Genomic DNA, 13,643 nt, shown 5'->3' with positions numbered 1-13,643 from the left:
GTAAATCTTGAGGGAATGGTTAAGAGTGGCAGGAGACGGGAAATTTTACATACTTTTCTAGATCGCAAAATTTTTAATTAGTAAATAGTTTCTTCAGTGTATACAGTGGAGGGCCATTAATGCTCATGGTGCTCATTTCAGGGTGTACACAGCAGGTGGGTGTGCAACGCCGTTTCACTACTCCTGCCGCACCAAGACCACTTGCGAGACTCACCTGCCGCTCACCCAGCGCTCATGGGCTGGGGCGACGGTGAGCCAGTTCTTGGTCATCATAAGAAGGAGGTTAAGTGAACCTTCTTAACATCATCAATCTCCCCCATCTCAACCCTGAGATCCTCCCCGTCCTCTGAAGGACTTCTCTCCACATACTTCTCTGTTGTGGTTTTGGGCTCCTCTTCCTCCTGAAACCAATCTCTGGGGATTGAACTTCCTTGTCCAGGCCCCTGTCGATTCTGAGCTCCAGGTTCCTATAAGCAGCCGTCTGCTTCCTCTCTCCCCTTGGGCAGCCCCTCTATCTCCAATCTAACTTCTCCCAAATCGGAGTCTGATATTGTCCCACCCTCCCCCACCTAACGTCTCCTAGGTTCCTCCCTCTCAATAAATGGCACCATGACCTTCCCTCTTGACCTCCTTGATCCCCACTTTCCTCTGCCCCCAGCATTCTGATTCACCGCCTTGTTCTAACCCCTTTGGGTCCCAGGGCTCACCTCCATGGCTGCACCTGACCCCAGCCATCCCGCTCGGGTCCTTGTTCCCTTCTTCTAATGTGCCACACAGTGGCCAGAGTGACCCTAACAATCTCCGTCACGGAGCCGATGGTCACTCACTGCATTTGGAAGAAATGCAAGGTCCTTGGCAGAACCTTTGGCCATCGGGAGGGTCTGGCCTCACTGACCTCTCTCATGTGTTTATGGCCACTCTTCCCTCACCCTTCTGTCCCCAGACTGGCTTCCTGTCACTGCCTGGGACACACCCAGCACCCTTGCCATTGGCTTTTCTCGGTGCCTGTCATGAGGTGATGGTGCCTGACCTCCTCTGAATGGGGAGGCGCTGGGGTGGCCACCCAGCGACCCTCTCCTGGAAATCAGCATTCCAAGCGTAGCTCCACCAGTGGCTTCCCTCTATCATAGATTCCCAGATTGCATGCTTATGGAATCTCTTCCTCAGGTAAGCATTTTTAGAGTTTCCCGACTTAAAATGTAAAAGCACTCATTTCTTGCTGTCCCAAGTGTTATATAAAACAACTTTAAATACAGTTTTTGTCACCAAAATAGCAAATATATCTAGACATTCTTGATTAACTTTCTTCTTGGGCCCACTATTATCTAATGGTCATAGAATGAATCTAAAATAGCAAAAGAAAATAGGAAAGTGAGCTTTTCAGGGAAAAACAACGAGCCAGCCTAGGCCCAGAGTCCTTTCCTTATTTCCTATTTCTCTTCATTGCATTTTTTTCCATCAAGGCTTTACTTATTCAATTAATTACCATCTACTTTCAAGGGTCTAGTCTATTTCTAACATGTATAGGGTATCGCTTATCATTCAAGTAAGCGCTTGGGCTCGACGGTGGACGTGAATAGTATTTTAAAATTTAATTTGGGGGTCCTGTTCCAAAGTGAAAATATAATAATGAATGTCTAAGCACCTCCCAATTCGCAGATATGCCTGTCTTTTTATAGAAAGCAAAAGGACGCACAGAACTGAAAACGGGTCCGGGGAAAATGAACACACCTGCTTCTGGTTCTTCCTTTGAAACACTGATTCCCGTCGGAGTTTCAGTTTTCCATCTACCAAACCCGGGCCCTTTGAAAAACTGATTTCTGTAGTAAGACGTTAATGCTTTGTTTCTTTCACTCAAGAGACTTCATTGACCTGGGAGGGCAGCATAATTGGGGGCGGGGGGAAGGGTAGCCTCGGAGAGGCTGGGCCATGCTCAGGAGATGACTTACTATTGCGCGCAGTCGATTAGCTGATACTCGTTGGACCTCTCAAAGCACGCCTTCACGCCTTCATCATCCCAGAGCTTCTTCACATGATCAAAGAATTCCTAACATTTGAAAAAATTCGAGTAAGAAAGCACAGGTGTTAGAATCTTTTAAAAAGTTACAAGTAAAAAGAAACTGCCCCTCACCCCACCAATTTTTTTTTTTTTTTTGCAAGTAGCCCATGAGTTGTTTTCCTTATAGGAGTCGACTTCACACATGGTAAAATGCACAGGACTTGAGATTGGCCTGAGGAGAAATGGATACACCCGTTTTATCGTCGCTCGATTCCATCTGCCGAACATTCTCGTCCTTCCAGAAAGTTCCACCAAATGAAAATTACGAGTCTAAAGTAATTTTATGGCATTCACCAATGATACATACAACAGCTATTTTAACAGTAATTTTAAAGTTCCTCGTACTCAGTCACCTGCCTAGTGGTACCATCACGTCAGCAGGGAAAAGCATGCCTATCGTAACGGTAAGTTCGGTTTTAGCTGTTGTCCCTTCAAGTTTCCGTGAGCCACAATTACTAATAGCCGTGACTGAGCAGATGGGTTAAATGTGGCCCAGGAGCATTAGGTATATTAGAAAGGAAACCTTGAAAATTTCACTCTTTGGGTTACTAATTCACTGTTTTTTTGTGTTTGTTTGTTTGTTTTTGGGACATTTTCTAAAACTCCAAATTACACGCAAACTGTGATTTTTGGTTCCTCAAGCCCCTGTGGGCACAGAGCTCAATTTCACCCATGATGGCAAGCTCTCCTTCTCTCCAAGTAAGAGGTGGCTTTATGAATTCATATTTCCAAAATTACCCAAATTAAATTAACAGTGCTATGGAAGCAAATGACAACACATCAGCTGCTAAATATAAAAGAAGTTACGTAAATTTTCACAAACCCCTTCATTAGAATATTTATATCCCTTCCCACATCAGTCATCCTCACGGCAGCCCCAGGAAGCACCCATTCCCATCTCTGATCTGCACCAAATCTGGGGCTTCTGATGCTTCATGTCCGTTGATTTTTTGGAGGAAAAAGAAAAATAAAGAGCTGGTTCTTTTCTGGAAGATTCACGATTCCATACAAGGGTGCACCTGAATACCGTGGGGGCCCTCTTTGAAAAAAGAAACTTAAAGTCACGAGTACGCAATTAGGTACAAAACCTCAGAAGGGGCAGGAGAGGTGAGGGGCCGTGAGGTTCTGACATCCTAGTATCAGGGACAATCTTTAGAGGTCTGCCGAGTCTCTACACCTGTGGTCTGTTGGGCTCCTCATTGTCACGAACAACTCCAACTACCCACAGCTGACAATGAAGGTAAATCTCCGTAGGATGGAGAGGAGCTGAACCTCTCAGTTTTTGTCTCCCTAGATTTATGGTTCCTTCTGGAATCTCGCACTGCTGCTCTTATCACTCCAGTGAGGGTGTTTATATAGGCTTCCTTAAATTTCTTTTTCCCTTCAAAGAGCCATATGAAAACACACACACACACACACCCCAAATGAGAAATCCTCTATTTTCTATTGTAAAGATGCTCTTGAGAGACAACGGTAACCTTAGTGGCAGGCGAGAATTCTACCACTGAACCACCAATGCTCATGGTGATTTTTGGAATCAAGCTCCATCTCTCTTCCCTCCTGCAAACCCCCAGTGTAGTAGTTTCCTGAATAAAGTCCCTTTACAGTCTTCATCAGGTGTCAGAATCATTTTTTTTTTTTTCTGCAGCAGTCTGAGCTGAAGCCTCTGAGACAGAATTAGAGAGGAGAGCTCGAATTAAGAACCAAGATGCACGATTTCTGGGGTCCGTGTTAATAGGGATGGTGGGCACTGTGTTTTTAAAGCAGATGCTTTGGACAACACTGGAGGAACACAAAAGCAACAACAATCTTGGCTTCCAGTTCGTGCTGGTGAACAAAGATACTGGATTAGAATATAGCTAGGTCTCCAGGATTCTCCATATTTACTTTTTTTTTTTTTAAGGTTTTACTTATTTATTTGCCTGAGAGACACAGCAAGAGAAAGAACACAAGCAGGAGGAGTGGGAGAGGGAGAAGTAGGTTTCCCGCTGAGCAGGGAGACCCTTGTGGGACTCCAACCGGGGATCATGACCCGAATGGAAGGCAGACACTTAACAACTGAGCCACCCAGGCGTCCCTCCATGTTTACTTTTTAAGCGGTTCCAAAAAACCTCGTGGAAAATTTCAGAGCTGCTACTGCTGTTGCTTCTGCCTTTTATTAGAGAAAATTTCCAAACTTACAAAAGTAGAGAGAATTCCCCAGGCCACTCATTACTCAGCCTCCTCTGTGTGTACCAACACATAGCCAATTCTCTCTTTCTTTCTTTTTTTTTTTAATAACTCATGTCTTTCCCCACATTTATTATTTTGCAGCGGATCTCTTATGTCATATAATTTTATTTCAACATTATTTCTAAAAGATAAAGGCTCTTAAAAAATCATAGCCACAGCACCACTATCTCAACTAAAAATATAACAACGAAAAAAGAAACGATTCTGTAAAATCATTAAATATTCAGTTAGCCAATGCAGCCTCTCTAGCTATACTTAACCTGTTGTCCAGAGCCAGGCTAGAATTCTCACGCATTTGTGAAACCAACTGGGAGATAAGTATGAGGAGTAATTTTGGCATGCCTCCATTAGCAACTAAGATGAATAATATTAAATAAAACTAATTTCAGTGTGTGTGTGTGCCTAAGAAACAAAAAGATGATTCACAGAGAAATGTAACCCACTTCTGACAACTGAGAATATGGAGAAATTGAGAGTATAAAAAGAAAATTACTGACATTTCTTTTTTTTTTTTGATTACTGAATAAGAATCGACTTGACAAACAAACAAACAAACAAACAAAAAAGAATCGACTTGAGATCTTCATGTATTTAGCAACTGAGATATGCAAATATTTGTTACTTTTATTTAAAGAGTTTTGACATAGCATAACCTATAAGCTTACCAAGTCACTGAGGTGTACAGCTGACACCAATGTCACATTGTATATCAGCTCTACTCAAATTAAAAAAAAAAATTAAAAAAAAAACCGACGGGAGTTTGAGTTGTGTTATAGAAAGAAAAATAATAATGATAAAAAATTTAAACTTACTTTTGAAAAGGCAAGCCTCTAACATTTTCATAACACCATTCTGATTTTTCAATCAAAATTGAAATTAAAATTTAAAAAATGCAAGTATCTAGCTCTTGCGTTTTGTGTCACAGCATTTTCCTTCTGGTCCTGCGGTCTACATCTCCCTTTCCACACGAAGTACAAAGCTAACGTAGGATTCTCAGATGGGTAACCAGTTTTTTTCTTTTTCTTTAAATTCCTCTTAACCTCTCTAAAATGGAAATCATGCAACAGTAGACAACACAAATTCTTGCATGATATCCCTGCTGATACAACTTTCTGGTTGCACTCACACCTGAGATCTATTTTTCATTTTTTTAAAAAAGATTTTATTTATTTATTTGACAGACAGAGATCACAAGTAGGCAGAGAGGCAGGCAGAGAGAGAGGAGGAAGCAGGCTCTTTGCTAAGCAGAGAGCCCAATGCGGGGCTCAATCCCAGGACCCTGGGATCCTGACCTGAGCCGAAGGCAGAGGCTTTAACCCACTGAGCCACCCAGGTGCCCCTATTTTTCATTTTAAAAATGAGAACCTAAAGCCTATTTCTTGTCTCTGGAAGGGAATGTTGTGCAGTGGTTTGGAGTCAACGCCCTGGGTACACACACAGGTCTTGGGAAGAACTGCTTTCACATACAGTACGGGTGGAAATTGTCACGAGGTTGAGTGTAAAAACACTCTTCCTCATGCTCGTTAGCCAATGTTCCTTCTGAGGTGACTTATGGAAAAATCTTGAATTTTAGTATCAGGATGACTTTTTTTTTTTGCATTTCTGAAGACGCTTTTTATATTTTCTTATTAATTTTTAATCTTCAGAGCTCTGTGGCTCTTCTCTGTTTTTATTTACATTACTGAGTTGATTCAGGAAAGCATACAGGTCCCATTTGGGGGTCGGTGTTCATGTTTGTGTAGGGCTTGGCCTTATATGCTGGATGCGAATTTCACTTCTGGTCCCACCTAACTTGACTCGTATTCCTAATTCTGTTCTCCTGCATTTTCAGTTATTTTATTACCTTGTATTATAACTTTGGGAACAGCACTAAACACTTTCCAGAACAAGCTGAAACAAAAATAAATGTCTGGGGGCGCCTGGGTGGCTCAGTGGGTTAAACCGCTGCCTTCGACTCAGGTCATGATCTCAGCGTCCTGGGATCGAGTCCCGCATCGGGCTCTCTGCTCGGCAGGGAGCCTGCTTCCCTCTCTCTCTCTCTGTTTGCCTCTCCATCTACTTGTGATTTCTCTCTGTCAAATAAACAAATAAATAAATGTCTGACCGAACTTTTTAGGGGAACACAGTGGATAATATCCACCACCACAATCCAGAGACCTTAGAAATAGGCAGTTTCAGGTCGGAACCTATTTATTTATATGGGATTGTCTAAAGCTCAAGTTTAGGTCTGATTCATTTAAAATACACACACACACACACACACACACACACTCAGTTTTAGCCCTCGGATTAAGAGAATGACACAACAGGTTTTCGTCATTTGTTTTTTCAAAGATCTGATGGGTATCTAGTTTGTGTGGGCGCTATCATGCCTGCCGACACCATGATTTTTTTATTCATAATCTGTCCATCCTCAAATCAAATTGAATACAGTATTTTGAAAAGTCTATCTAGAAACAACTTTCAGAAACTGTGCTAAAAAAACCCAAACCCCAAACATTAAAATCATTAGCAGTCCCCTTGCCCATGTCTTTCTGCTGACCACCCTGGGAAGAATCTTGGCAAGGAACCATATCATAGAAAAAGAGGTCGCCCCTAGCATTTACTGAGCGCTTCGTATGTTCCAGGCAATATTCTAAGGGTGGTATGTACAAGGTCTCATCTGAGACAACCCTGCCTTGTAGGCGATTCAGTTCCCATTTGACTGATGACAAAACAAGTATGATTAAGGATATTTTATATTCTCTTGGAAGGAAGTGGTCAAACCTGGCTTCAAAAGCGTGTTCTGAGGCTTTCTACCTTCCCTGTTCTCCTCTGCTCAGTGGCTACTCCCTGAGCCTGGGAGACCAGAGAGGAAAAAGGCAAATTTGTAATATACCCCACACTCATCTGTTTTCTTTTTTTTTTCCCTTTAGGACAGCCTACTTTAACTATTCTTAGGATCATTTTAACAGCTTTTGAGGTATACTATATATACCAAAAAATTCACCCAATTATTCATACACTCAAGTTTTAGAACACCTCCATCATCTCCTTACCCTTCTTTGGAGCCAAGCCCAGCTCTCCCCCACCTCCCACCCCCATCTCAGACACAGTTAATCTCACTTCTGTCCCTACAGTTTTGCCTTTTTCAAGAAATTTCGTATCAATGAAGTCACCTTGTCCTCTTGTGCCTGTCTTCTTTGAACTAGCATGGAGTTTTTGAGATTCACCCATTTTGTTATGTATATTAGCAGTTCGTTCTTCTTAAAAAATTGCTGAGTTCTACTCTGCTGTATGAATATACCACGTTTTGTGTATTCATTCAGCAGCCGATGGACATTTGGGATATTTCTGGTTCTTGACTATTGTGAATACTGCTGATTGGATTATCTGTGTACCGGACTGGGTTGATTCCACCAGAAGAGGAATTGCTGAATTATATGGAATGTGTTTAACTTTAAAAAACTGTGACACTGTTTTCCAAAGTGGCCATTCCCTTATACACTGTAAAGCAGTGTCTAGTGGTTCTAGATACACCACATCCTCAATACTTGGTTTTGTCCATCTTTTTAATTTGAATTACTCTGGTGGGTATGTAGTGGCATCTAATTATGGATTCAGTTTGTATCTCCCTAATGACCAATGACTTTGAACGTCTTCTTTTTTTTTTTAAGATTTTTATTTTTATTTTTTAAAAATTTTTAGAAAGATTTTTATTTATTTATTTGACAGAGAGATCACAAGTAGGCAGAGAGGCAGGCAGAGAGAAAGAGGAGGAAGCAGGCTCCCCGCCAAGCAGAGAGCCTGATGCGGGGCTCGATCCCAGGACCCTGGGATCATGACCTGAGCCGAAGGCAGAGGCTTTAACCCACTGTGCCACCCAGGCATCCCATTTTTAAAAGATTTTTAAAATTATTTATTTATTTGACAGACAGAGATCAAAAGTGGGCAGAGAGTAGGGCAGAGAGAGAAAGAGAGAGGAGGAGGAGGAAGCAGGCTCCCTGCTGAGCAGAGAGCCCAATGTGGGGCTTGATCCTAGGACCCTGGGATCATGACCTGAGCCGAAGGCAGAGGCCTAACCCACTGAGCCAGCCAGGAGCCCCATGAACATCTTTTCATGTGACTGTTGACTACTTGCATATCTTCTTGTTAAGTGTCTGCTCAAATATTTTGCTCATTTAAAGAAATTGGGTTGTATGTCTTCTTACTATCAAGTTTTATTTCTTTTACAAGAATAAGACACTTGAAAAAACTGTCTGGATTTAAGTCCTTTGTCAGGTACAGGTTTTGCAAATATGTCCTCCCAAACTGCAGCTTGCATTTTAATTTTCTTGAGCATCTTTTGATGAGCAAAATTTTAAATTTTGCCAGTGTCTAGTTAATCCATTTTATCCATTTAGCATTTTGCTTTTTTTGGTGTTCTAAGAAATCTCCATCTAACCCGAAGTAAAAAAAAAAAAAAAGAAAGAAAAATTCCCTCCCAAGTTTTCTTCTGAAAATTTTACAATTGTAACTCCTATATTTAGGTCAATGATCCATTTGAGTTCATTTTTGAGTACAGTGTGAGGAAAGGGTCAAGTTTCACTTTTTTCCATACAGGGAATCAGCTTCCCCAGCATGTTTATTGCAAAGACTACCCTGCTCCACTGAATTACCTTGGTACCTTTGTTGAAATAGACTGTATACATGTGGGGTCTATTCCTGGACACTGAGTTCTGTTTTACTGACCCATATGTCTATTCTTTTTTTTTTTTTTAAGCTTTATTTATTTATTTGTCAGAGAAAGAGAGAGAGAGAGAGATCGATCACAGGTAGGCAGAGAGGCAGAGAGAGAAGCAGGCTCCCCACTGAGAAAGGAGCCCCATTTGGGACTTGATCCCAGGACCCTGGGATCACGACCTGAGCCGAAGGCAGCTGCTTAACCGACTGAGCCACCCAGGCGTCCCCCATATGTCTATTCTTATGTCTACAATACATTGTCTTGATTTCTGTAGCCTCGTGGTAAGTCTTAAAATTAGTAGTGTGAAGTCTTCAACTTTCACTCCTCTTTTTCAACATCATTTTGGCTGTTCTAGGTCTTTCGAATTCCCACATACATTTTAGAACTAGTTTGTCAGTTTCTATGAGAAAGCCTGTTGATCTGAGATTGCACTGAACCCATATCTCACTGAAGGGAGAAGTACCACCTTAACAAGACTGAGTGTTCTAATCCATGCACAAGATGTGTTTATTTATTTATGTGTTATATTATTTATTTAAATCCTTTCAAGAATACGTTGACATTTACTGTGTATAGACCTTTCATTTCATCTGTTGAATTTTTTCCTCTGTAGATTTCTTGGATGTTATTTTTAAATGTACAGGATTTAAAGTTTCACTTTTGGATTTTTGTCATTGCTCGTACATAGAAATACAATTGGTGTCTGTATTTGAGCTTGTCTCGTGCAACCTTGTTAATTTCACCTGTTAGTTCTAGAAGTTTTAAAGTGCAGCTGTGGGGCGCCTGGGTGGCTCAGTTGGTAAGCATCTGCCGTCGGCTCAGGTCCTGGGATCGAGCCCCGCATTGGGTCCCCTGCTCAGTGGGAAGCCTGCTTCTCTCTCTCCCACTCCCCCTGCTTGGGTTCCCTCTCTCGCTTTGTCTCTCTCTGTCAAATAAATAAATACAATCTTTAATAAAAAAAAAGTGCAGCTGTGGACAGAAACAGTTACTTGCATAGCTCTGGCCTCTCCCTCTTTCTCTTCCTAAAGCATGACCCATAAGGCCGGGGGCAGATCAGAATTCTCTGTGATTCTGAGCACAGGGACTTCACTGCCCATGGTGGCCAACTTCCATTGCTTTTGCTGCTTTTAAACACTTTGCCCCCCCCCCCAAAAAGCTATAGTAAGATGTGTCTAGCGATTCTTTCATTTCCAAATTATGTCACAAAACAACTGTGATAAGTATAAAGTTTAGTTACTCAGATCCATGAAACATAACAGAGAATCAAATAAATCGACCTTTAGTGATAAGAACATAATTTTCCTCAAGTATTTTTCTTCCACAAACTTAATTTTTTAGCTTTTGATTTCCCCTTCACAATACTCCCACTCTTATGCCTAAAAGTCTCTCTGTAAAATCTTCATTCTCTGAGAAAATTTTGCACTTGGAGAATGCCTAAGAGACTCACCAGAGAAACTTATTTGTGTGGGAACAGAAATAAAATAATTAGGTATTTTCATTAGGGATAAGAGACTCAAAGAATCACGACTTTGGTCCTTGCTTCCAGACAATTCTCTATCAAGTTTTCTGACAAAAGTTCTCCTTGGAACATCAGGCACGAATTACATAACACTTTAAGGTATTATTCTTGGTCTTCTTAGTCACTCCAAATCCTTTCTGTGCTGAGAGGCAAAACGAAGTGAGGAACCCTCCTTTTTGGGAAGAAAGTTAGAATTAAAGGCGATGTCTTTAAAAGCGCATTTGCTGTATTCCAACTGGCAACAGTTATAGAATTAGATACACATTTCTTTGGGAACATTTTAGTGTAAAATCTACTATGAGTCTAAGGAGGGATCAGAAGGTATTTATGGTTTGAGCATAGATTTTGTATTTGGGTCCCCGGGTTCAAATCCTAGTGATTGGGACTCAGTTTCCTCCTCTGCTCCACAGGGATGTAGCAGTTCTGGGCAGAGGTGGGCCGGGACAGATCAGAATCTGGTGAATGGGTGTCAAGGCAGGGGGCTGAGGAAGTGCACGTGTGATGGGTGTGGGCGGGAAGGACACGAAGAAAGGATGGCTAAAATGACCAAATGAGAAACAGGATGGGGTGACGTGAGAGGGGGAGATTCTGACTCAGGGCAGTCAAGAAGTCTAGTCACCCTATTGACAAGAAGTCAATAGGGTGAAATGCTGAATGCTGATGAGCAGCAACGGTCAGGGGGAGTCCTCTGGCTTTGGACACAGGACGGCATCCAGAAGGTGGTGCTGCTGTAATTTTGGTAAAAATGTGGCGAGACCTGCCAGATTCCAAGAGCCATGAGAGAAGCACATGGTAAGGACACAGAAGTCATGGGTGGGTTTGAGGACTGAGTTCTAGAAACATCTACAGAACACCTGGTGCTGGGTGTGGGAAAGAGAGGGCACATGATTTCAGAACGTCAGGAGAGGGATGAGCTCCAATCACCAGCTCAAGGCAGGCTACAGTGTGGCTGTGCTAAGAACCAACAACATGGGCAGCGCTTAACTCCCAGCTGAAGGCTTCTCATTCCTGGGTTTGCCCTAGGCTTCAGACCCTGCAGGAAAGGCCCCTCCGCGAATGTGGCTTGTCCAGATTTATGCACTTACCAGCCGGGGAGGGAGTGAAGCTGGCTTTCTAGAACCGTGGCAGATTACCAGAAGGAAGGGAAGCAAAGGGCACAGGTTGCTTCCAGAAGAACGTGTGCTATGGCTTGGAAAATCTGCCTTAATGGCCGGGTGCTGTAAACTGAGCCTCTGCACAGGGAGAGGGGGCCAGTGACCTCGAGGGACCAACAGCTCTCCTCTGCAGCAGCAACAAGGTACAGCCAGGAGCCACAATGTGGGGCAGCTCCCTGTGTACCCTGACCCTAAAGTTAGAGGATGGTGCCTTCAGTGGGAAGGAACAGAACTACATGGGAGTTTTGTTCCGTGAAATGTGGGACCCTGCAGCTCTGCGGCACCAAATCAGTGAGAGCCTTCCCTGGAGATAACATCCAACTTCCAGAAAATTCGACACCTCGCACTCCGTCGGAGGCATTAGGTGATTGAGATCTCTATGTAGAGGTAAATGAAAAGTATTTCAAAGGCAACTGCTCACTAAGCCCCTTTGCAATTCTTTTTTTTCCTGCCCTGTTTTTTAAAAAATTTAATTTAAATTTTCAGTGTTCCAAGGTTCATTGTTTATGCACCACACCCAGTGCTCCATGCAATATGTGCCCTCCACTATACCCACCACCAGGCTCACCTGATCCCTCCCCCAACTCCACTCCAAAACCCTCAGATTGTTTCTCAGAGTCCACAGTCTCTCATGGATCATCTCCCCCTCCAATTTCCCCCAACTCCCTTCTCCTCTCCATCGCCCAATGTCCTCCGTATTATTCCTTGTGCTCCACAAGTAAGTGAAACCATATGATAATTGACTTTCTCTCCTTGACTTATTTTACTCAGCATAGTCTCCTCCAGTCCCGTCCATGTTGATACAAAAGTTGCGTATTCATCCTTTCTGATGGAGGCATAATATTCCATAGTGTATATGGACCACATCTTCTTTATCCATTCATCTGTTGAAGGGGATCTTGGCTCTTTCCACAGTTGGCAGTTGTGGCCATTGCTGCTATGAACACTGGGGTACGTATGGCCCTTCTTTTCACTACATCTGTATCTTTGGGGGTAAATACCCAGTAGTGCAATGGCAGGGTCATAGGGTAGCTCTATTTTCAATTTCTTTTTTTTTTTTTTTAAGATTTTTTATTTATTTACTTGACAGAGAGAGATCACAAGCAGGCAGAGAGGCAGGCAGAGAGAGAGGAGGAAGCAGGCTCCCCGCCGAGCAGACAGCCCCATGCGGGACTCGATCCCAGGACCCTGAGATCATGACCTGAGCCGAAGGCAGTGGCTTAACCCACTGAGCCACCCAGGCGCTCCTCCTATTTTCAATTTCTTAAGGAATCTCCATACTGTTTTCGAAAGTGGCTGAGCCCCTTCGCAATTCTGCAGCAGCTACAACTCAGACAACAGACAACTGACCTAAGAGGGAAAGGAAACCGTCCCTGATGCCAAGTGCTGAACACCTCGCAATGCTATCCTCACGCGCTTGTCCAAGAGTCTTGCAGATTTCTTCCAGTTCAGGCACTCTCTGATTTTAAGTTTTATATTTTCCCTCTTCCTTTTAATTTTGTATGCAACAGTTTTATTGAGATATGTAATTCATATACCATACAATGCACCCATTTAAAGTTGTACAATTCAACGGTTCTTCAGTGTATCCGCGGAGCTGAGTAACCATCCCCACCACTGCTTCTGGAACATGACCCCTCCAAAGAAGCCCCATACTGTCACTAGTACCCCTCCAACTTTCCTCCTTGCCCCCAGCCTCTGGCAACCACCAATCTACTTTCTGTCTCCTTGGATTATTCTGGACATTCCATATACATGGGACTGTGTGAGATGTGACCGACCTTTTGTTTCTGGTTCTTTCACTTGGCATCATGTTTTCAGGTTGATTCATGTTAGAGGATGAATCAGTGCTTCACTCCTCTTTATGGCTAAACAACACTCCATGGTGTGGAAGATCACATTTCATGTATCCATTCACCATCCGATGGGTATCTGTGTTGCTGGCACTCTTTGGCTCTTGACAAAGCTGCCATGAAC

The 13,643-nt window shown here is 42.8% G+C and overlaps 1 protein-coding gene across 3 annotated transcripts in view; it reads right to left on the bottom strand.

Moving 5' to 3' along the window:
* The window catches only part of GNAL (G protein subunit alpha L), a 142,993-nt gene that overhangs the window by 42,105 nt on the left and 87,245 nt on the right, over positions 1-13,643 (bottom strand). For all 3 annotated transcript variants that reach the window (XM_032309618.1, XM_032309621.1, XM_032309619.1), the window contains one exon: positions 1,950-2,047. In XM_032309618.1, the coding sequence (XP_032165509.1) occupies positions 1,950-2,047 (98 nt within the window). The remainder of the gene's footprint in view (positions 1-1,949; positions 2,048-13,643) is intronic.

This window comes from Mustela erminea, chromosome 13, assembly GCF_009829155.1.
Source record: "Mustela erminea isolate mMusErm1 chromosome 13, mMusErm1.Pri, whole genome shotgun sequence".
Classification (NCBI taxonomy): Eukaryota; Metazoa; Chordata; class Mammalia; order Carnivora; family Mustelidae; genus Mustela; species Mustela erminea.
Note: the sequence above shows the minus strand (reverse complement) of the source record. Positions and strands in the feature narration are given on the sequence as shown.